This window comes from Onychostruthus taczanowskii, unplaced genomic scaffold (assembly GCF_017590055.1).
Source record: "Onychostruthus taczanowskii isolate IOZ18803 unplaced genomic scaffold, ASM1759005v1 scaffold3, whole genome shotgun sequence".
NCBI classification, from domain to species: domain Eukaryota; kingdom Metazoa; phylum Chordata; class Aves; order Passeriformes; family Passeridae; genus Onychostruthus; species Onychostruthus taczanowskii.
The window spans coordinates 16,636,190-16,661,185 of NW_024500349.1; the positions used below are offsets into that span (position 1 = coordinate 16,636,190).

The 24,996-nt window shown below is 37.1% G+C and overlaps 1 protein-coding gene across 1 annotated transcript in view; it reads left to right on the top strand.

The window, feature by feature from the left end:
- PTPRN2 (protein tyrosine phosphatase receptor type N2) overlaps nt 1-24,996 on the top strand; it is a 631,017-nt gene that overhangs the window by 52,404 nt on the left and 553,617 nt on the right. Inside the window, exon 2 of the mRNA XM_041408324.1 lies at nt 15,229-15,279. Within this exon, the coding sequence (XP_041264258.1) occupies nt 15,229-15,279 (51 nt within the window). The remainder of the gene's footprint in view (nt 1-15,228; nt 15,280-24,996) is intronic.

Below are 24,996 nucleotides of genomic sequence, written 5' to 3' on the forward strand. Positions count from 1 at the left end.
TAATTTAGCTGAGGAACAGCATCTCTTCTATAATGCAGCAGAAGCATTTTCCCAGACTGCTTTAATTCCTGTTCCTGTCCTGAACATTTAGGAACCAAACCTCTTATTTCAAAAGTCAGTGAAGACCTGTCAGTGCCTATACCAGGAACAGGATACTCCCTTGGTGACTGTTCCACTCTATATTGTGGAAATATGACCACCTGCAATACTGGAAAACGAGGCACAGAGGAGCAGATGAGCCAAGGTTACAATGCCCACAGAACGGGTATCAGGCAGAGACATTCAGCAAACCTTGAAACCTCATGAAGCCAGTTCAGTACAATGTACAGGGCCTCTTTTCTTAGTTCTTCCTTCCTCCTGAGTCCTTGTATTGCCTGAATCTGTATTTTTCAAAAGTATTCAAATGATTGAGTCTTGACAAAATTATCATTTTGAAGAGGCTGACTTTTGGTTTTATGACATCTTAAGGAACACAGTAGAGACGTCTCGTCTCAGGTAACTGTAAGATCACTATGAGAAACCTGCAAGACAAGTTGAAAAGACATTTTATGGCATGGCTCACTTAGATTATTTTAGAAAAGAAGTCTGGGTTCAGTTGCCTGGCAAATGGCACCTTGAGTTGTTTCAGGTGCTGTGGGTATTCTGCCTAATGTCTCTGACTCTCCAGAAAGGACTGAATCTCCTACTGGATCTCTCAGTGCTGTGTGGATATCTCAGTCTGTGGTTTCTCAGATGGCAGTAGAAGAAAATGTTTTGACAACAAATTCTAACCCCATTTTATTGCAATAATAGCAGTAATAGCAATCATCATGAATATGTTTTTAATACATATATCTTATAGACATGCTTAATGTGTTTGTATCCATGCAGGTATAATACAGATTTATATACCTGTAGTTTGCAAAGACAAACTCTGATACTGAGTTTTGTAGAGTGTTTGGTACTGACTGAAGGTGGGAGAACAGAGGTGCAGCAGTTAGTGAGATTAGCAATCTTCTTTGATGTGTAATTGCAGCTGTGTGGTTCGTGCTTTTGTGTGCCGTGCCTCCCGCTGGGGCAGGCGCTGCACACTCAGGAGCTTTGCAAGTGAAAACATAATGTACTTTATTATTCTCGCAGAAAGGGGAGGGAGAAACCAAGCAAAAAAAATAACAAGAAACAAAAGCAAAGTACTTTTAGCTTCTCTTCATCATAAAGGAAAAAAAGAACACAGCAGGAAAATAGCTTCCATATTTTTAGGCAATTGTGAGTCACCCTAAATCTCTTAGGATATTTTAGTAAAAATTATATTAAAAAAGCTTCTATGAAGTAATGAACTCGTAAGTTTTTCTGTGTGACATATTTCAGTTGCTTTTTTAAATGTTTCTTTATATCTTCAGTGTAAAGAATCAGTTATCCACCTGGGAATGCAAATGTTGTGAAGTGAGCTATGTGGATTGTAAGAGGAAAAAAGACTGGGTAATCTTTTCTGAGGCTGGCTGTGGCATTCTGTAATTCTACACTAGACATCAGTAGCAGCAATTAAGGTGTTCACATATCTGGGAAAGTAGGGGCTGGTGGGATAATCTGTGGCCTAATGTCACTGTCCTGCCCATAAAGACCTTCTTGACAACTGTAGGGTCTGGGCTTAGGCAGGTGTGGTTGAGATAGAGAATGGGTTAGAATAAAGTCATAGTGTTGTCAAAAAATGACAACAAGGGAATTGCATCTTTAGAGAATTACTTTTACCAGTAGTGCAGGTAAAGGCTTGGAAGATCTGGAATGATAAAAGTCTCCAGTACACACCTGTCATTTGAAAGCTTGTGGACACTTTCATATCCATTATAGAATTAAAGTATTACAACTAAAAGCAGCACTAACTGAGCAGTAATTATCTTTCATATGTGTTCTAACTTTAACCCAGAATGACATAAATTGTGTTATTACATCATCAGATGTCAATGGGCAGAGCTGCTGACTGTAAGGAAAGTGAGGAATTTCTGAGAGGTGGGGAGGATACAGGTATGTCCACATACTGTCTGCCATGAGCAGCTCTCTCCCCCATCCTCACAGTTGCTCCCTGTCCTCATATTTTGTTTAAATTGGGAAGCTGAATAGCTGGGTTACTCTGATGTAAGACTCCAGCAGACGTAGGCCACTTGAGGACTGTTTTTTCATTGAACCTACATGTTAACTTAGTATTTTTAATTATGTAAAATTGCTAAAAATTGTTGTGGCAATTACTCAAGAAATGGCACAAAAGGTTTTTTGATTTTGTTGTTCTGCCATCACATGAAAAGACAAAAGCAAGCTGAATTGATAGCCAAAATGTCTTAGCTGTAAAAATATTCTATGAGCACCACTAACCCCCATGTACCCTCTGTAAAAATGTTCCAGGAAGTTATACAAAAAGAAGAAAACTGTAGATACAGAGATTCTTGTTCTGGTCCTTGACCTGATACTCTCCAGCTGCCTGCAGGAAACTGAAGCCACCTTCTCAAAACAGGCCAGTGGCTGATATGAATCTGATAGTGAAGTTTTATTTGTAACAAAGATAAATGAAGAGAAGTAGCTGGGTATTGTTTCCTTGTACAGAGTAGTGTGTAATAACACATGACATTTTGCTTTTTTTGACATACCATTAATGAAACAATTTCAGGTCTTTCAGGCATTCTTGTCAAGGTCCCATGTTGGTCCCATGAAAGAATACTTCAAATGAGGCTGCACGTTACAAAAAAATAATTTCCTATTTCCTCATCTGGGTGTAATTTTAATATTCTTGTGCTTTTACTTCTGCTGCATGATATATGGTTGTAGAATAGAGAATAAAGGTCAAAAAGCTTTGGATTTATAGGCTGATTTATTTGTTGCTTTTTTTGGTGTGTGTTTTTTTAAGAACTTATAATTAGGATATTTTGTTAACACTGCATTGATGTAGAAAGCATTGCATACACATTGTTCCTTGCTTTAGAGTATTGAATTCAGAAACAACACAAAATTAGATTTGTAATATATTCATCAAATAGAAAGTCTCCAAGTATAGTTTTAAACATTATGTTTTAATGTTTTGGCTGAAGTTCAAATCCTGAAGGAAAAAAAAATATTTTTTGAATAATACTGGTTCATTAGAATAATTTAAGAATTTTTAAGAGGGCTCCCATATGAGGTGCCAGACTGATTCTAAACCTTGCTGAATATCATGTCTCAGAGAATTATGCAAATGCTGGTCAACTGCAGACTGAAGACTCATGTGTGGAACTTCATGAAATATTAACATCAAGAATTTTTTGGAGGAAAAAGTAAAATCAAGTCTTTAATTAATGAATCTTTGGAATCAACTTGCAAAACTATCAATGGGATTATTGTAAAACAACTTCTGTTCTCAGGATGCCTCCAAGAAATTAGAGTCCCTTCTAAATTCTCAGAAATCCCAAGACAGGGTCCTGTAAAGTCATTGTAAGATGCTAGCAGGGAAATGCAGGGCTGTTCTTATCTCTACCACTGGCTTATCTCTGCACCTTGGACTTTTTATCACTTTTAACACATCATGCATTACAGACATTTCTGTGGAGATTATTCTCCTGCACTTCTCTCAGACCCTCTTCTTTTCTCCCATTTCCTCTTTTCTTGTAGATTTTTCTTCTTCAGTTGTTGCACAGTGAAGTTTTCGTTATTACCTCTGTTCTTCCTCCAGTATTTTCTTCTGAATTTGTACCTTTTACTGTTTCCAATTTTCGAAGTTTCCTCAACCCCCTTGATTCTCTATATTTCCATACAGGGAAAAAAAAAGAAAACCAGAACAAAACAAAAAAAAAAAAAAAGCCACCCTGAAGAAACAAACAAAAAACACCACTCTGAAGTAAATATTAGTAATTCCTTTATTAATTAATAGCTCTCATTCTTTTTTTTTTTTTTCATTGTGTATGCTCTAGGCTAATTATTGTTACTAGGGAGAGGCTGGATTCAGCAGACAGAACCAGCTCTGGAGCTCAGAGCAGCTTGGTGGAGCGGTGGAGGAAGCTGGGAGGAAGTTCCTGATTGCTGAATAGTGATGTGAAAATCCCCATTCCTTTCTCTTTTCCATTATGTGCCTCCCACCTGGTAACTCTCAGTAGCAAAGAATATCCAGGAGAGGATAGGGAATGAACAAGAGAAATCTGTAATATGGAAATTAAGTTTATAAAGGAAAAACAGCAAAGACAAAAAAACTTAAACAGAAAAAAAAAATAGGCATTTGGGCCCTAATTCCCTGCTCAGATACTTCAATTCCATCAAAATCAACAGGCATTGGAGGCTAAGTTAATGAGAGCTAGTGTCTCTATGGCTACAGTGTAGCAAAGGCTTTTGTCTACTCCTAATGGGGAAAAGCACCTATATAAACTCCTGACAGCATCCAGCCTTCAGATTTTTTTTCCTTCATAAATGCATTTGCTTAAGTGCAGTTTCTCCTTGGTTGTTAAAGGTGTGCAACAGATGAACTTCTAGAATCTGAGAGGTTTAGTCTTCTAATGATCTTTTTCTTTTTTTTTTTTTTTTTTCCAGACAGAGAAAAATAGTCTTTTGTGTACTTTTTAGGAAGGAAACAGAAGATGAATTCTGGTGCTACTCAGCATGAACACTATTTGTCATATTTCAGAATCATCTCTAATTTTCTTGGCTTCCTCCCCAAATTGCTTTAATCATTAGGCTTTTTCTTAACTACATCTCTGATGTGTGTCATTATTGTGGCTGCCTCTCAACAACTAGCATAGGGAGAAAAAACATCTCACTGGTCTCACAGAGTAGGCAGAGCTGCTTCACAGACACAACAGCAGGATGTATTCTAGGACAGCTGGCTCTACTGCCAGCCTCAGAAACATCAGGGTGAGTCAGGAGTAATTAGAGCTCAATTACTGGTCAAAAATCAAGACCATTCACTCTCAGTTCTTTCAAATAGGTGTAATTTCACAAAAGTAAGTAGAAGCAGATCATTTTACTCTGTGATAAATTTAAACATCTGTCTGCAATGAGATGTGAATCAATACAGAATAGATTGAATTCTTTATCAGCATAGCAAAGCATTGTCCTAATTCTGTCCCTTGTCATCGTGATGCCATGTAGGTGGTTACAAACACAACAGCCCAACAGGACTTGAACAAAGCCTCAAGGTGCTGCACATGGATTGTTTGTCAAGAGATAATTTGTATTGATAGGGACAGCTGAGTTCTTGGTAGCTTTTAAAAATATCTAGTAGGTAAACACTTTTATGATTTTATTTTTTCCCTGTGAAAAGGGAAAAGTTTTGGGCATCTTAGTGAGAACTGTTAATTCTGATGTGCTACCAATATCCTTGTGTGACCTGTTTCTCATAAATCTGTCCCATTCCAGAGGATGCTGCAGCTTCATTCGCAATTCAGATTCCCAGGGCAAATTGTAAAGATAAATCTTGATGTCACAGTCCATTGAATTTTACCTAATATTATTATTTTTCCCTCAAGAACTCCAAAAGACTATGACTTTCTTCATTGACTTTCATTATGTTTCTCCAGTACATGAATAATTAATGTGGATTACTCTGGACTGTTTAAACTCTTTATTAAAGAAATTACCAAGTGTATATAATAGTGTCTCTTCCATTAGATGAACACAGGTGATTTCAACACTAAATCAACATTATAATGTGATTCAGAAATGCATGATAAAGGCATGAAGCTGTTTTTCCAAATAGCAATTTTTACTGTTTTCTACATCTATCTGACCTCCGTAAGGATACAGAGAAATAGACAGATTTTGGCCAGTGTTTGGGTCCTTCCTTCCTTTTTTGGAGCTCTTCTGTAAGTGTAGCTCCCACATCCATGGGTGCTGTTGTGCTGATTAGAATTACTTCCCTGCAATAAACGACGCTGAACTAGCCCCTTACATTTCAGACTTCTTGGGTTACGTGTTTCTTTTTTCCTTCCAAGTTGTTTTCACCAAGTCTACTTTGTAATTTTAACCAAAAATTGTAACCCAGCTCAAATAAACTGTGAAGTAGAAATGAAGCAAAAAGGAGAGGGATTTTTTAAAAAGTCTGAGGAAGGAAAATAGAGGGGATCCTATGTGACAGGTGCTTGGTCATACTGCAGTTCTTGGTGCAGGCATCATTGGCTGAAAGATGCTGTACTGTTTTCTAAGTAAAACAGAACATAAAAGCCAATAATAGCAGAGAGGTCCTCTGCAAAAAGTGGTTTCTGCCTTTGAAGTCTGCTTAAGATATCGTTAGGAGAGGAATATTACTCCTAAATATTGGGTAATTGCTTAGTTTTAGAGGCAATATAAGTGGATGAGAATTGCTGTAAATTCTGGTTATGTTTTTTTAAGCACCAAGAAGATACTCATTAAGAATGTGTGCCAAATAATGAAAAGAAAATCTTGGCACTTGTTAGAGGGAAATGATAAACATGTCTCTTTTCCTTCCTTGATTATGGAAATAATGGGAGCTTTCCCAAAACAGAAGACCACTTTAAAGAACCGTTAAAAAAAAAAAAAAAACAACTCTGTCACTGAATCCAGCTCCTGAAGACTGAGTACATTCAGATAAAAGGACATAAGTTTCTTTACCATTTAAGTGTTTTGAATATTTTATCTGAAAGAGTTATCTTCCAAAGCACATAACCCCCAGACAGAGTTCCTGTTTCCTCTGGCTAATGGTTCATTACTTCTTTGACCCAGCTTGTCTTAACCCTCACTGTGGAAGACATCTAGAATTATGTTATAATTAGGATTTAGAATTCACTCCTGTACTGCAATTTTGCAAAACAAGTGTGCTGGAATAGACTGGCAGTTAGTGATGGGCAAAATGAGTTTGATAGATATAATGATGGCAGCAGTTCTTTCACAGAATAAATATCACAGAGGCCTCTGCAGTGCAGTGCTCGCTGGCTTATGTGCAATGATATTGAGGAAGCAGTGCTGGTAATGTCACACTTTGCTGGATGTAAGCTTCAGTGTTATGTCTTTTAGCTATGGATAATACCAGAAGGTTTTGCTGCCAACAGATTTTGTGGGCAAGGATATTGTACAGGCAATGGCAGGTAAAAAAAATCAGTCTGCTTGTTGATGTATTTAAACAGTGAAGTGGAATTCAGACTCAATGGTGTTCAGCCTTCAGAATCTCTGCCAGGCACAGAAGAAAGTTCTGCTTAGTTGCAGTTGGGATTTCAGTGGGTGTTGAGTGATTTCAGTTCCTGCCGAGAAATTAATTCAATTTTAGCAACTGGTGACCAGAAGGTGTTTAATTGCAGTTACTGAAGGCCTGCTCTGACCTTTATGACATTATGTCTATAGTTTGTGAGTACTCCAATTAACAATTTTTAATTTTGAAGGAACAGATCCTACATTTTATGTTGCAAAGATGCTATTTTTTTTCCCACTATGGGACACCAAAATGGCAAAAATATTTTGTTTGGGGCAGTGTTACTCGAGTAAATCACATTTGACTCCTTCTGCCACAATTAAAGGTAAAGGATTTCAGTCATGATCCTAAGAGGTAATATTTTGCAATGTTTTAAAATGATCTTATATTTATTCTACAATAATGGATTCATCTCCTTTTTTTACAATATAAATAGAGAGCATGTTAGTGTTCAGTATAATTAGGTATTAGTGGAACTACTTATTTGGCAGATTATATCTGTGCTCCCCATTTTCCTTTGAGTGAATCGTGGTCTTGCTAAAGAAACAGAGTTAGACAATGTAGCAGTGAGAGAATTGTAATTTTTCAGAAGAGGTAATGCAAGTTCTTTTAATGTTTACTGTGAAAAAAATGACAAAATGGCTCATCACATGGTGAATGAGCCACTTTCTGAGTCCTGAGCAAATGCAAATGCTGTTCTAAAGCTTTCTTAGTGATGGACTTTCAGTGTCTCTTCTCTTCATGACCTGTTATTACTGCTCACATCTTCAATTATTCTTAGTAGTGACCTTTTCTCAGTGCTCCCCAGAAGAAAAGCCCTACATCATTGCAATCATGGCATTAGTAATCAGATAAGCTAATAGTATTCTCACCACAAAGCAATTCCTTTCTTTAGTGGTGAACATGCTCAGACTACTTACATGCAAAGGAAAAGATCTATTTTTTTCCCCTCTAAATGCAGAAAGGACAAAGTACAGATTTACATGGTGAGAAATAATAATAATAAAAAACACCACAGCATGTCACTGTGTACTATGTTGCCCATTTCATGCACCAATCCATACATGCTGAAGGGTAAGTGATATAAAGGAGGTAACTGAAGTACTGCTTTGTAATGTCATTGAGGCTTCAGGGGCAAGTCTTGGCTCTAAGTTTAGTAATGATATTTTTCCTAAATGAATGAAAATTCTATTCTGTGTTGAATTATTCTGGCTAGAGTAATATTTCAATATACAAATCAGTGTGTATGAAAAATGATTGCATTAGTAATCAGATAAGCTAATAGTATTCTCACCACAAAGCAATTCCTTTCTTTAGTGGTGAACATGCTCAGACTACTTACATGCAAAGGAAAAGATCTACTTTTTTCCCCTCTAAATGCAGAAAGGACAAAGTACAGATTTACATGGTGAGAAATAATAATAATAAAAAACACCACAGCATGTCACTGTGTACTATGTTACCCATTTCATGCACCAATCCATACATGCTGAAGGGTAAGTGATATAAAGGAGGTAACTGAAGTACTGCTTTGTAATGTCATTGAGGCTTCAGGGGCAAGTCTTGGCTCTAAGTTTAGTAATGATATTTTTCCTAAATGAATGAAAATTCTATTCTGTGTTGAATTATTCTGGCTAGAGTAATATTTCAATATACAAATCAGTGTGTATGAAAAATGATTGCAAGAAGGGGTAAATCTGAGATGAGGAAGTGTTAACACCATATGGTAACACTTATGGGAAATCCTTCCTTACTTTACTTTGGAAACTTTTCATGTAAAAGATTGCACAGTCCTGCAAGTTAACCACTGCAGGGATTTCGCACCATATGGTAACACTTACGGGAAATCCTTCCTTACTTTGGAAACTTTTCATGCAAAAGATTGCACAGTCCTGCAAGTTAACCACTGCAGGGATTTCTTTTGTCATCTTTATGACTGTTAATTTGGATTAGAGTAAAGCCTGGATTCTTCACTAGGGATGAGTGCTCCTTTGTATGAAGCTTTGTACATGCACATAATTAAAAAAGAGGAAAAAAGCCTTCTCTCAAGAGTTTGCAGTATTACAAAAACATCAGGCACACATCACACTCAAAAAACATAAAAGGTGGAGTGCAGAAAGATCAAAGCTCCGTGTATTTTATGCTGACAAATGTTTTTCTCACTTTCCCTCCTGGGAGAAAGAACCCCTTTAGTATTATGTGCTACTCTAATATTATTCTTGACCACATTGATTTACTGTTCTTTCATCACTTAACTATTATCCAAGCAGTTGTTGATAAACCACCACAGGTTCTGAGGGCTTGATAAAATCTCTTTTTCAGTGTAGAACATTCTGGATATCCTGAGAACCTCAGGAGACACCAGAATGTAACTGAACCTACACCTGCTCTGAAATGAGGTAGCAAGACTGAGTAACTTCTGCCCTTCTTTTACCTCCTGTCTCTTGGCTCTCTCCCAGTCAGACACTGGAAGGGAGGTAGATGGGGAATGGCTGAATGTGCTGGGAGGAAAATGGAGGGCACCTGTGGGCATGAGACTGAGAAATTACCAGCAATCAATACTGATCAGTTGACAGTATCCTGAGTGATCATGCTGCTCACCTGCAGCAGTGAAAGGAGAGGGCGCTGTGTGGGAGGGGCAGTGCTTGGGAATGGCATTCATGTGTTTGGGAGGGTCAGGGAGGGGCAGCTGCATCCTGGTGGTGGGACGATGTTTTCTTGGAGAGAAGGAGTTAAAAAAGAAACAGTTCTCAGGAAGAGAGAGGATGGAGGAGTGTGGAACAGATAAAAGGAGTAAATGAGATAAGAATGAAAATTTAAAAGGTAGGGTCAAGGAATATTCTGGTTTTTTATCATAGTGAATGCCAAAATGAAACTAAGGTAAGGAAGGCAGTTAATCAGCTGGTTTTTTTCACAGGCAATTGGTAAGTTTTAAGTAATAAGTATATACTTACATTGCATGTGCACATACCTCTGTAACCCCAGGGTTTAAGAAACTGGGATGAAATTTGCTTAAAGCCTGTGATCAGCTTAAAGTACCTTTCCCCCAGACATTCTTTCTTGGAGAGAAGGAGTTAAAAAAGAAACAGTTCTCAGGAAGAGGATGGAGGAGTGTGGAACAGAAAAAGGAGTAAATGAGATAAGAATGAAAATTTAAAAGGTAGGGTCAAGGAATATTCTGGTTTTTTATCATAGTGAATGCCAAAATGAAACTGAGGTAAGGAAGGCAGTTAATCAGTTGGTTTTTTTCACAGGCAATTGGTAAGTTTCGAGTAATAAGTATATACTTACATTGCATGCGCACATACCTCTGTAACCCCAGGGTTTAAGAAACTGGGATGAAATTTGCTTAAAGCCTGTGAGCAGCTTAAAGTACCTTTCCCCCAGACATTCTTGCAATTTTGGGTAATTCTAGACTTGTTAAGCACACATGTATGGCAGACAGATGAGGATGTGTTGAATAGATCACAGCTTTAGCAGACTGAGCAAATTTATCTCTCACCTCTATTAGTGAGCAGAATATTTCTCTCTCAAACAGATGACTTCTCCCATCAGTTTTCTGCAAGAAACCTTGTTTCATTTTTCCTACCAATGTGTTCAGATTACCATTCATTATTGTTGGGCATCATCTTGGTTTTTTTCAGTTAAAGCTATCACAGTTGTGTGAGTTGATCACTTCTAAAACGTAATTACTGGGCTGTATTTATTAATCCTACTATAGGAAAATAAGCATGTGATTCACTATTTAGAGTCTTCCACAGCTGGGGCTAAAGACCCAAGGAAGCATTGATCTGCCCAGGTGTTTCCTTGCTTCTTACCCTACCAGCAGTGATGAGCTCACCCTGCAAGGTCTCCTGACCTTGTCTTGCAGCCAAACGTGAAATAAACAGGTAAATGTGGGGTGCACTTTTGTTCTGGACTACTAAAATGTTAAGGATTGTTGGCATATTTTGATTAAAGGAGCATATACTGGCATATATGTTGTGATGGGCCAGAGGTTGTTGAGGTCTGCAGATGTGAAGAGACATTAAGTGCTTCCATGAAAGTTGTAGTAAGAGAGTGAAAGGAATGGTAGAGATTCTTCAATAACACATAAGATTTAAAAGGTTTGTAACTTTCCAGTTTCAGAAGAAATGCAGCCGGTTTTGCCTGTTGTTTGGTTTTTAGTTTTGATTAATGTAAGACCATTTTTGATAAACAGGGTTTATGACCTACTTTTAAATTTTAATTTAGAAAATTCTTACAGGATTGATGGCATTCTTGGGAGAGATGTTTAGGATCATCATGACTGGGTTAACAGGGGGAAAGGACAGAGAAATAAACATAATATAATCTATTTGAATCATCAGTCAATGTCAGTTTTTAAAAAAAGATTTTCCTGATAAGAGAATTTTTACAGTTTTTTCTAGATGAAATGCAAGTGGCTTCATCTGCTGCCTTGACTTTTCTAACCTTCAGAGGCTCCTTGAATAAGTCTAAACAAACAGGATGTTCCAGTGCTATTTAAACTTTCCTATTTTTTTCTTTAGGAAAGTAGAACTGCTGTATGATGAAGAGAAGGAAATAGTTTTATTAGTGTCTCATGAGAAGAATAAGTTGAAAAAAAGAAATATAAACTTTAAGTCCTGTACTTGCAGCAGTATTATGTGATTATGTTTTGACTGCCTTTCTGAGAAAGAGCACTGGAGATATAGAGGGGGAGGAAAGGGAGGCAGAAGAATTTGCAAGGCCCTATGAAATCTCTTTTTGTGGCTATTTAATAATGCACCATGTAAATGTACTGTATTGTACATTATATACAGAATATTAACCTGGTTTGTCACTACTGAGATGTGAAGACCATGCAAGTGTTAATAAAGAGTTGAATTTCAATGCAAGTTAGGTAAGAAAACTCTTTAAATTCTACATTTAACAAGGCAATTTATGCTGGATAATTACGTGCAGACTTGGTTATTTCAGGGCAGCTGCGTCAAGTGAGATTGGGGCTTTAGGTTTGATGTTTGAAAGTATTGTAGCAACAGTTTATGTGTACTGGGAGATTTTTTGATAGAAAATGCAATGTAATTTTGTAACCATAAGGCATGAACTGAATTAAATATATTTTGGCAATGATACCACGTCACTCTTCAGAGTTGACTTATTACCACCATTACTAATAGTGGGTAGATGATATTTAAAATGAAATATGGAACTTCTTAGTGTTCCAGCGAATAGCAGGAGATAAATTAGTAGATAAATTAACATATTGACTGGTTGGGTGAAATATGCATAACAATCAACTCTAGCAATAAATAACTTGAAACAAAATATTTTTCAAGGCATTTTGGAGGTCCTTGTCTAGTTTAGAGTAATCCTACATGGATATAGTTTACTGTGCATTGACTTTGTTAATGTGCTCTCCAAGACATGGGTTCACAAGTTTGATTGAATCAGATTCCTTGCTGCAGTGAGCATCAAATAAACAACAGGTATTAAAAGAGAAGCTAAAACATGATAATGCCACTTTTCTTTTGTGCTTTTCATGGAAAATGTATTAGTCAATAAAGCAAAATCAGAGTTCTGTATAGAGGTAGCTTAACTGTTGATTTCTTTGTACCTAAGCAGGCCCATTTTGTTCATTTTGTATCCATATTTTTCTGCTTCTGAGAATGTCAGTGTATTATTATAGGATGGCCTATCTCTGGCAGGGGCTACAGACAGCAGGTGGTTGTAATCCCAGCTCCCAGGTGCTTCAAATAAGTAGAGTCAGGTGAACCTGTCACTGTTTTAAGGTGCCACTCCACTAGAAATATTCCTGGCTGCAACTTCTCATCTGACACCTTTTGGATCCACAGCACTGCAGGATGGGAAATAACTACAAAACTGCCTGTCTTCCCTCCATCACAGGACAAATTCAGCAGCATTTTGCTCGACACAGATATTTCAGGTTTTAATTCTTTTTTTTTAATCTCTCAGGAAAAAAAGGAATACTGATTTTTCCTAGCCATAAAACATTTTTCTTAAGAAGAATTAAATTCAGATTTCTGAAATAGGAACACTGAAGTATACATTTCCAGGTCTAGTGTATATTGATGCTTGAAGTCTTTATTATTATTTTCTGCAAGAATGCCTTTCTAAACTGAGCACTGTTATTCTTTTAATTAGGCTCTTGTTCTGTGAGCTTTCTGTGGATGTGTTTTGGCCTCTGCCTCTCATTGTTCTTGTGTGATGCCCTTTATGAGTCAGTGTGCAGCTCAGGCATCCTCCTGCTTGGCTGGGTCAGTAGCAGGGCTGCAGTCGGGTATCTTCAGTGAGTTTCCAGACACTGTTTCAGGTCAGATGGTTCTTACAGCAGACTTGTCTGGAGCAAAATCATCCACATCTCAAGAATATGTTACAAACCATAGTTTGTGTACTGGGGCATGGGTAAAAGAATGAGAGAACTCTTTTATTCATGTGCATATTGTAACTCTGTGTAAGGTTATGTGTATGTGGGATGGATGTGAAGGACCCTCTTGGTTCTCCAGCTTGTCTTGAATTCACACAGTTGGGCTCAGACCTAGCATGTGCTGCTAAATCCTGCTGAGACACACAGCATATTAGTTCAGGCTTAATGATGTGCTAATACAGTTATCTGCTGAAAGGCTTCTCAGAAATTCCTAAGTCACTCTGTCTCACCAAAACTTTTCTTTTAGCAGGATTAGGAGCCAGGTAATTCATGGTCAGAGGGTTCTGAGCCTTTCAGTTGTTTTTCTAAGGACATCTTACATAATCCACTGGGCTCCCTGGTGATTAGAGGTGCTGTACTTTGTGCTTTCATGGAGATAGGCATGGCTGGGGAGAGAAGATTTGCTCAATTGTTTGGATCTGGTGTAGTTCCTGGCTGGTTTCTTGATGCAAGGTGTGGAAAAGCTCAATATTGTTTAATATCATAACTCTGTGTGGCTATTTATAAATAAGATATTTTCCAGGAAAATGAAAAGGCTTAATTATGAAAATATTGTGTTTGTGTCCAACATAGAGCTTAATTCCTCAGATTTGCTCCAGTCCTAGCTCTTTAGCCTTGTCAGAAAATAAAGAAACTATTGGTTGGGTAAACCAAGTGAGTGCCCTTAACAGTAGCAGGATATTTCACAGTGCCTTTGAACCTGATCCTTGTCCCTGTGCCTCAGTGTGGAGTGACCAGAGCAGAGGCACATCTTGCCCACTTCCCTGTTGCCTTCACAACTATCAACAGGGACTCATTTTGGTTGAGGATAAAAGCAATAATCACTATTGTCTCAATACCTGGGTAGGTGACACCAAGGGAACAGAACACTTTGGTGACAAGGGAACAGAATACTTTATTCTTGGAGATATGTCCAAGTGAAAGAGGTGGGTTTGCCAGCCTGGATGAAGTTTCTAGGGTGAAGAGTGGAGCTTTTGCAGTAGGGGATAATCAAGCAGTAACTTTGGGATCAAATTTCCTGTTTTAAATAAAAAAAATCCAAGGATATTTTTCATGGACCTATTAGTATATCCTATCAGTATTTGTCAGCTGTCTGTGAGGTATTAGGGTGTTGGTAGGGATGGCTTAATTTGGAAGCCTTTCTCAAAAGAGTTAGCACTCCTGAAGTCATGGTTAGTGGTTCTAGTTACTAAATCCAAGCTTAATCTGAGCAATTTATAGCCTGATTTATAGGCTTGTCTCATTGCTATGGCAATATTGTCTGGATGCTCTTGGTTTCTTGGTGTATATTCTTGCAGTATTGCAAGATTTTGGTTTCTTGGTGTATATTCTTGCAGTGTATTGCAGCATTACTGTGCTGTGGTATAATAATGTGCTCAAAATTAAGAGAACACAAAGTCCCTCAAATTACTTAATGAGAGTGACATGCATGGAAAAACTCAGTAGAGAAATGAGAGGAGGAAAAACTTCAAAGGTTATTCTGGATATAGCCAGTTAGTAAGATGTGCTGTCTAATCAAACCTGTTCTGGACTTCCTCTACTGCCAAGTCTGAACTCCCAAAGCCAACCAAATGTCTGATTTTCAGAGCATTTAACAGGTCTCCAATACGCACTAATTATCCACAGTTTGGAACCTGTATTAATTTTTCCCTTTCTTTTGTGTTTTTAGGCTGCCTGTTTGAGGATGACCTTTGCAAGTCTTTTGAAGTCTGTGTAAATGGTAAGTCTTCCATGTTTTGTTTGCTGGGTGGTCTGCTCCACTCTGTAATTGCTCTATGTTTGATTCAGTAAACCAAATACCTGTGTGGGTGAGAAGAAGGGGAAAAGGAAAACTGCCAGGTATGACTATTCTTGTCAGCAGTTAGGAAAAATGTAATAGATTTAAAAACAAATAAATAAACATTCTCTAAACCTTGAGCAAAACAATTTACTTTTATGTGGGAGAGATTTTAATTTAATTAAGCACACTGAAATATGCTAACATTTAATTTGTCCTAATACAGGTGAAAGTAACTGTTTTGTTACTTCCAGTTTGTTCCTCTTTGTAGAGGATTATGTTGAGTAATTATCAGTGTCTTCCTCTTCAAAAGATTGTTATTTTTTATAATAATGAAGTAACTCTCAAAGGAACACTGCAGTTGTTGATTATATTTTTCCTTTTTCTGTGATTTTACTTGAATTATGCAGAAACAGCTTTCTTCTGCTGTCCTGCATAATTTATTTTCAGTAAGTCAAGAAAAACATCACACCATATGAATGAGGCTAATGGAATAGTACAAAAGATGTTTTCTCATAATAGTTGAAGATTGGATATGTGCTATATTAAATGATTTCATTCCCAGTGAAGGACAGAGGATGATTTGAGAGGGGTCTTTGAAGCAGTAACTGTTATAAAATGTATATATGTGATGAAAGGAGGAAGGGAATAGTTTTAATACTGTCTTTTGACATGGAAATATATGGCAATATGTATATCTGCAATAAGGGGGGGTTGCTTTTTTAAACAAAATTTCATATACAATACTTCATTTGTGACTTCATATTGTAAAGGAGAAGTTTTGTATATATTATGCAACAGATTGTATCAATTTCTGTACTTTAAGGGATCTCTCCACTGAAGATTTTGCTGTTCCTATAAATGCAACTTCCAAACTTCTTGCTCTACTTGTTTTCTTAAATGAAGATGCAGTTTGTCAAATCCCCATGCAACACTCTTTAGCATGCAGAATTAAATTATGGAAGTTGTATCTTTGAATTTGAATGGACCTTTTCTGTAGAACTATTCATATTTTGGCATAACTAACTTAAAGGAATGTCAGTAATGAATAAGACAGTTGATCAATAATATTTTCTAGTGTCTGATCTTGTTTTAAAAAAATACTTGCAGGGATTCTGTAAAAGTGTCTAAGGTAACGGTAAAATATTTAATTCTTTTTTTGTCCCACTGGGAAAATGTTATCTAGAGTGTATTTTAAATGCTCTCCTTGATGCAAGTGAAGATAATTCTTGAGAAAAGAAACAGGATCTCTGGGAGATTGTACATTGAAGTACTAAAAAACTATCAGAATTTTTTTATATGTAGCAGAAAGGAAGTTGGCCCCTTCTGAGCAATCCTTCACATTTTTTCCTGCCCAAAGTGCTGCTGATTCACCTGTATCTCTGGAATTTTTTTAGAAATTCTGATATATTAAAATTTGAGAGCTTTGCTGGGTTGAGAGCTCAGGAGCTGAAGTTTGTGGAGGTCACTGTGCTCAGAAGCAGGGCTTGCTTTGAAAAGGTTTGCCTCCTTTTTGCACACAAGTGAGTATTTCTGAAGTAAAATGTGAAAGTGGGTAAGAAACAGCAGCTGCTTTTTGGTAGCATCTGTGATCTGCAGATCTGCTTCTGAATCCTGCAGGAAGGCTGATAATTCTGAACTTTTTCTCTGCCTCCAGCAGAGGCAACTGACCACATTTGCCTACTGAAGACACAAGTCACAGTATTTGCTGTCTCATATCTGTCATCAACTGTATTTCATGCATCCCTTGTGAAAGCATAACCAAAACACCTATAACTGAGCTATTTCATAGCTTAAAAAAAACCCCTACTTTTCTTCCCTTCTCATTTCTTCTGAAGAGAGATTTTTACTGAAAGATAAAATTTTGATAAATTTTCCTTTCTGTGAAGAAAAAAAATGGTGCTAAAAGAACAGCTTTTGTATTGTTAAAAGCAATGTAATAGAATTGTAAGATCTGAGATAAGCAGCATAACTGTTTATATCAGAGATAAGGGCTGCTTACATCTGTTTAGGTCACAAGCCATTTTTTCAGGGCGAAGAACTTGCTGTAATAATGATTGTTGACTTTTCTGCCACTTTCTCTCATTGTATAAAGGTCTCTTGGCTTCAGTGATGGGTTCTTGCTTATGCTTGTTTAATAGCTCCAGCAGCATTCATGCAATATTAATTTATTTCCACAAACCTTTTATCAGTTTTCTGAGCTGCACTGACTCATCAAGTGGTTAAAAAGGAACATATTGTTTCATATTAATTTTAATGGCATAAGGATAAGCCATGCAAAAAGACTGAGTTAGTTTTCCTGGACACTTCCTTTGCAAAGCCAGGACTTTGAGAGGTAAAGTGACTTAGATGTAATTTATTTATTTTCTGGTACATCATTGCTTCTTTCTTAGAGTTGGAGGAACTGACATTTTCACCCATCTAAAATGCTTGAAGCTTGAAAGCCTGCAGCTAAAAAGACTTGATGGGAAAGATGAATATGCCTGTGAGCTGCAGAGTCTGATAGCAAGTAACCTGGCATACTATAAGCTTGGAAATGCTTTCCCCCCAATAAATTCTGAAAAGATGTTACAGATACAACAGGAATATAGAAGGAAAATAATATGTATAGATGTATAGAAGGAAAATAATAGTATGAGGAATAGTATTTGCAGTGATGGTATGTGAAGTGACACAGCTGTGGGTAGAGAGGGATATGGCTTTCACACCTTCACATACACTTTGCTATCTGGGTTAGAAGTTCAAGCAAAACTTGAGTGTATTTTTTCTTTAGCACTGCTAGCTCTAGCTCTGCCTAGAATGTGTTTGTATGAAAAGGAAAGAAAAAAGCATCAAGAAGGAATTTTAGAGGATCTCTGAGACAGAAATCCTTTGCTTACCCTTGAACAGTCCTTGTATTTATATACTAAATTTAGTACAGCTGGATAAGCAGGAATATGTCATGTTTTGTTTTGCATTTTAAGTGACAGATAAAGGAGTTCATGTAAAACATCAACTTGTTTATCTTTCTTGTTGGAAGGTTTAAACAAACTGGCTCCTGTGAACAGCAAAACAAAGACAAGTTCTTATTCTTTCTCATGAAATTGTGCTATTAATTCTAGCAGTGCCACTAGGAAAGACTCCATGTGGTACAGATAAAAGTGTTCATTTCAAAGTAACCATCCCTTATGTCCTGTCTTTATTAAATTGTCTGAACTGCTCATTCAGAAGGGTGGCATTCTTTCCTTTAGCTTTAATCTCCAGGTATTTTGCTTCAGAAAGCAGTTTTGTGCTGTGTTTTATGCGGGCATGGATACCATGGTATCTTTGCTCCTATCAACAGATCCTTTATAAGTCAGGGCAGTTTTATTTACGAAAGAGGCTGTGGCTGCAATCCTCCTTCCTGCATGAAATCAGAATGGGGTTCATGCAGACAAGATCAGATAGTAGAAAACAACTCTGAGACCAACCAAGGAAAGTTAATTAAATGCAGCCTTTGGCGCAGAGCGCGTTGTTAAGCCGAGCCTGGCTGACAAAACCTCCCCTCTCCTCGGAAGGCAGCTCTGATATCTGCAGCAGTGTTTGGAGAAGCTGTGCTTCTGAAAGGCTGGGCAAACAGCACTGCACAGCTGAATCAATATTGCTTTATGTATGCAAGCCGCACTTGTTAGGAGGGACTTAGGTTAGCACGGTGTGGCAGAGGCACCCAGGCATTGCAGTACAAAATCGTGAACCTTTCCAAGCCCGGATCTCTGCAGGTAGTTCAGAATATTAATGCATTTTCTTCCTCAGCTCCAGAGCTCCTTGAACATTTGGAGTATAAGTGATTGCGTGTGCTGGTGATGAGCCATAAACGGTAAACATGTGCTACAGATGATAAGGGAGAGAAGTCAGGATCCCTGAAATGGTTTCTTGAACTAAATGTGTTATGCTTTGAGGTTTTCCAGACCATTGCCTGGTAGGGTGGGATTGCAGAGGGAGATGCACCTCAGCATTGTTAAACTAACAGATGTCTGCGGCAACATCTGCGTTGGCAAGGCACTGCTCTCCAAAAGCTATTGACTTTTTGTCAAATGATGCTATAAATCTGGGCCTAAGCTTTCTGAGCCCTTTCAGTGAGCATCAGTGCTTGTTATAACTAAATTCAGACTTCTGAGGAGTAACACTAAGTGGTAACTCTGCATGTACTTTATGTATTGTCTGTAGAAAATTTATGTGCCTTTCAAGGATATAGGGATTCTTCACAAATAACTGAAGTTCAAATGCCACCTGATGTCTTTTCTTACCCAAATTCTGAAGTAAATGAGTGTGTGTGTATGTTTGCATGTGGATGTTTTGTTGTTGTAAAAACCTGGCCAATTATTTAAATATTAGGATTTACTCCTAGTGGTTCTTCTGTACCAGTTCAATGAAGTAACAAGACTTTTTTTGTCTGACACTTTACTTACTCAAAACATGATTTTTTAAAAATATATCAGAAGAAGTCACAATCTTGTGTGGCACTCAAGAAGAAGTAAAGCTTGAAATCTGCCATTGTATCATGGTGTTCTGAAAATCCACATCTTTAGAAGTATTTACGCACTTCATTCAACTGAAATCAAGGGTGAGTTAACACCTAAATATTCCTGAGACTCTGTGGATATGAAGATGGTGTCTCAGTTATTAGGAATACTTTATAATTTTTAAGGAATTTTATACACCTTTTGAAACAAGTTCGTGGAAATAAACCCCAGGATTGAAATTGGCTCATTTTTTTTGTTCCCCACACTTGTTCTTCATTAGGTTGTGTGACAGTTGTGTAATAGGATCAACTACATGAAATGGAGATGGTTTGGGAGGAAGACTTCCAATTTCCCATTAGCCTGTGTTCTCTTGTGTGTTAGCTCTCACTTCCCCTGAACTATTTGAGGTACTGGAGGTGGAAAATTAACATTTAAGTCTTAAGGTTAAAATGTCAGTGCAGTGGTGATTTCATCTCCTTTCTTTTGAAACAGTGTGGTGGGGTTTTTTCCTCAATGGAAAAAGCCCCATCTATCTTCCAAACTGTGTATTTGTGTCTTGTGTTTGTCTCAATGTGGTGTTAAAACAGCTGCCTGTGTGATGGGACAGAAATGCCCAGCACAACTGGCATTAGAACTGGAGTAGTGATCAAAGGTGAAGTTACTCCTCTTAGGAAAAGATGTTTAGTGTGATAATGCAGCTGTGTTATCCACTGCCCCAGCTGTCTGTAAAAACTTTGTGGGGGATTCTTTCTGTGGAGAATCTCAAGGAGCATCTCCTGCAGGGCAGAAAAGCATTGCTCAGACTTCACTGGCAGTGTGCTGCTCAGCACCAGGTGTGAGAGGCAGCCATAAATCTCCTACCAGCCATAGGTAATCCTTTATATTCCCATGCCCTGTGCTAGTAAATAAGGTTTGGAGCTGCTGAGTGCTGCACAGTGCTATTTCATATGGACAGGCCTGCTTTTGCTCAGAGCTCAGGCAAGAATTCTGCTGTGTTGTCACAAGGAAGCTTTAGTTCTATCTTAGTGTTGTAACTTGTGGTAATGCATTTTCTTGGCTTTCACAGAACCAGGGTAAGCATTGTAAGAAAATAGTTTAACCAGTGTGGTTTTGAGTGATTTTGGGGGTATTTTAGTGTTCAATTCGAGGATTTTGATTATAAGATTCCACCTCCCCTGCTGCTGACTGGGGGGATGTGGGGTGTGTGTGCTGAAAGATTTGGCATCACTGGAGAATAACAATAGTTATCTGTTTAAAATTATGCATTTGGGGTGATAAGGTGGATGAATCTCTAAAATCTAATGTAATGGTCTGATATTAAGTAGGATTAAAATTCTGAAATTTCTGGAGTTGCCTTTTTTTTTTTCTCTCTCTCTATTTTTTTTTTTTTAATTCAGTATTTCTCCCTGAAATATTTGAGGTGTTATGAAGTCTTCAGCCTTACCAGATGTTAATTAGGAAAATACAACCAAATCTTATTTTTCTGCTGTTTTTGGACATGTAGGCATTATATATAAAATTTAGGGTAACTCTGAACCCATATGTTAAGCTAGCATGCTAAATGTTCCATGAAAATATATTTGTGCATTAGAGATATTGTTCTGTTAACACCTTTTGGGTAAGCTACATAGCTGCACATTCATTGGGCACGTTCAGAGATGTTCCCTATTTCACTATTGTTTTACACTAAAAAATATTATAACATTTGAGAGGTCGTGGAAAAGTACAGCCTGTTTGATAAAGGCATTAGGGAGTCTCAGTAAGGTTTGAGCCTGATGAATGATGAAACACGAGAGCCTGAAAAGGACAGCGTGGTCTGGAAAGAAGAAGAGAACACCAAGGGATAATGTTCTGGCAATGAGGTAGAAAGCAAATGAATCCTGGTTTGGAGTGACACTGCAGCAGTGTGCCTCTGCTCTAAATCCATCATAGTTTGTCCTCTTCTTGTGTCAAGGGACATTCCTGAGTGTGGTTCACTTCATGATGATTAAGATGTTTGGTTACATCTTTTGAAAAAATAACAGTTTTTTCTTTAGCTCTTCACATTTACTAAGAAACAAACCAAACCAAAACACCACCAACAAAGAAAAAAACATAATTTTTTTTTTTTTATGAACAAAAGGTAGTAATAAAAATTGTCGAAAGAAAAGAGATGTGAAATGAGTTGGCAGTGATGGCTACACAACCATATTGTGGTTTTTGGGCAGCCCCAGATTTGAGTGAAACAGGACCTTTTCTCCTGGTGTTAAAGGATACCTTCTACTTAGCAATCTTAAATTTATTAAAAATATATCATTCCAAAAATGAAGTGCTTAACAACTACTGGCTTATTTTGTGCTTCATCTATCCTCTGTCAGAAGGCAATCTGGTATTTGCCTTTGTCCCCCTAAATATCAGTGACTACATTCTAGTGGTGGTTAGTTGGGTCAATCAGATTAATTACTGAGATACTTTGGTATTTAACTGAGGCATTGATAGGGGTGTCTGAAAGAAGACAGGCTAGAAAACTTTGATCCCATCCCCTGCTTGGGAAAATTGTGCTTCTTAAAATATTCATGCTGCTTCTTTTTTTTTTTTTTTTAAACTCTAGTGATCCTGTCTTATAGTACATAAGCTGAAGACATGAGGTCCTGAATCAAATATATTTTCAAAATGTACCAGTTTTGCAAGGATATTAATGAATGACTATTCACTCTGCATTTTCTTGAGTGTGTAGGAGGCAAAGATTTCTTAAGTATATTCTGAATAACATTCTTTTGGATGATTCCTCACAGTTACAAGTTTTTCTGTGCAGAAGATGTCATTTTCTTTTCCTGTTTTTCTGTCTTTTTTTCTTCAAATTTTTAAATTTTTGCTGCACAAACTCTGCGTCACCTGACTGCTGTTGCCTTGAAATAATAATTTAGTGAACATTATTTTGTTTCTGACTTTGTAGCATTTGACAAGCACGAATAGTCTTTTGGCTCTCAGTCTGCCTTTAGACAGTAAACATAATAGGAAAAAAACATTGATGGTTTTCATGGGGAAGATGATGTGGTCCTGGCCACGTAGCTTCTCAGAGACTATAAGAGAAATGAGTAGAAAACCTTACTACATGGTTCACATGAAAGTGTATCCACTGCAGCAGAGCAAAAGTGATGAGTCTGCATGAAATAGGGGTTTGTTTTGTCTCAAGACAGCTTGTGTGTGAGAAGTATATGCAGTAATTATTGACATCCATTTTGTCAAGTAAGAAGCCAAGGAGGAAGGTATTATTTTATAATATTCTAAAGGAGCTGTGGGTTTATATGCACATGGAAACCATAAATGTATAATATACAAAAATACCTTTTAATTACCATTATTATTTTGAATAGATGTACTAAAGAGGTTCAACATTTGCTTTTTAAACAAAAAAAAATGTAGAAGGTTTTCCCAGGTTGTGTACCAACTATTAGAGTTCTTGATTTGGATAGATTCTTCCAAAGTGAATGAGAAAATATATCCTCTCTTTATTCTAGTGCTTAGAACAAAAGCTGTGTAATAAAGAACTGTGAGAGGCTTTTATTGTTGTATGTCCTCATTTAATAAACAAGAACAATCTGAAAGTGAACTAATTATGGTGCTGTTGATTAACAGGTAAAGATCTGTTAATGAAAAGTCATCCTGCATTATATGACATTCCAAGCCTTTAATTTAAACAGAGTTTTCCTTCATTCCCTCCAACCCCATGGCAACAGCAACAAAAGTTGCTCTAGAGGTAGGAAGAACAATAAATATATTTTATGGTCCCAAACTATTTATTGTAATTTGGTCTTTACTGAAATAGCTTTGGCTGCTGCTCTGCACAACTTTAGAATATTTGGTAGCTTTTGCTGCTGTGTCAGCATGTTCCTCTAGTGCCCTGTGGTAGGATCAGTGTGATTTAAGGCTGGTAACTGCAGTGGATTTTGAGGCTGAGTAAGGGAATACAACATTTCATGTTTGGACTCGTAACTCTTCAAGGTACAATGGAAATTGCTTTTAATGTAATGCACTAAACATTTGTGTTAGTAATGAATTTGCAATATTATGATGAGGTTTAAAATGTGTACCTAATTTATTCTATTTAATGTTAACTGTCTTAAGATTGTATTTAGATTTTTGACTGCATTACCTCACTAAGGTAATGCAGAGATAAGGTTGTATCAGTTTTTTTCCTGGAAGTAACAGGACAGGTATGATGTGAACAGCTGCCCACTGTGTGATTTTTTCAATGGCAAAAATGTCTGGTTTTGGTTCTGTCTGTTATTGAGCTGCAATTGATGTTTCTCTATCATAAACTCTACAGTAGATGAGAAAGAGGAGTATTATCCAATCTGAAACTATAATGTACTGGTGGGGAAAAATAAATTGAGGGGAGTTGAAAACTACCAAGACCTTCCTTCAGATTTTTGTCTTTGTCCTGTAGTCCTCTCTCTTTACTCCACATTATGCTGCTGCATCTCTGTTTCTGTGAGGTTAAGATAGGAAAGGTATTGGGAGACAACTGATGAATGGATTTATGGATGGCAAGACTGCTAATAGTTTCATAGTTTATTGAACACTTAAAGAAAGCAATCTGCAATACCCAGTCACAATGGAAGCAGTTTAAATGGCTTTTGTATTTCCAAAATTAAATCAATTTGTTTTCTCTGGATGAGGAGTGGTTTTCAAAGTGGTAGGTAGTGTTTTGTTTTTAAATTTTAATTAATTTTCAAGCTTTGAGTAGCAAACTTGACTGCTTCTTGTTTACTGTGACTTAAAAAATCCCCAAAACTTTCCAAATTATAAATCTCCTGTTAGTCTTCTGATTTAATCTCTCTTTCTAGGATGTTTTTTCACTTCCAAGTTAGAGATGTGTGAATTTACTAGCTTTCTACAATAATTAAGACTTCCTACTCTGCTGACAACTTGCCTTCATATTAGTGGAATTTTGGTGATGGTGTATGCTGAGTAATTTAATAGAACAAACTGTTCTTTCACTGACAGTACCTTTTAGAAAAGTTTCCTTTCAATTTTTACCTGTAATTTTGATTGATGTGTTTGGTGAATGATTGCTTTAGCAATATTTGACTTTTAAGCTCTTTCACTTATTTTTTTCCTTATTTTAAAGTTTCTGTGAATACTAGTTGGACAAAAATGAATCAATATACAGTTAAGAAATACCAATCCTATCCCA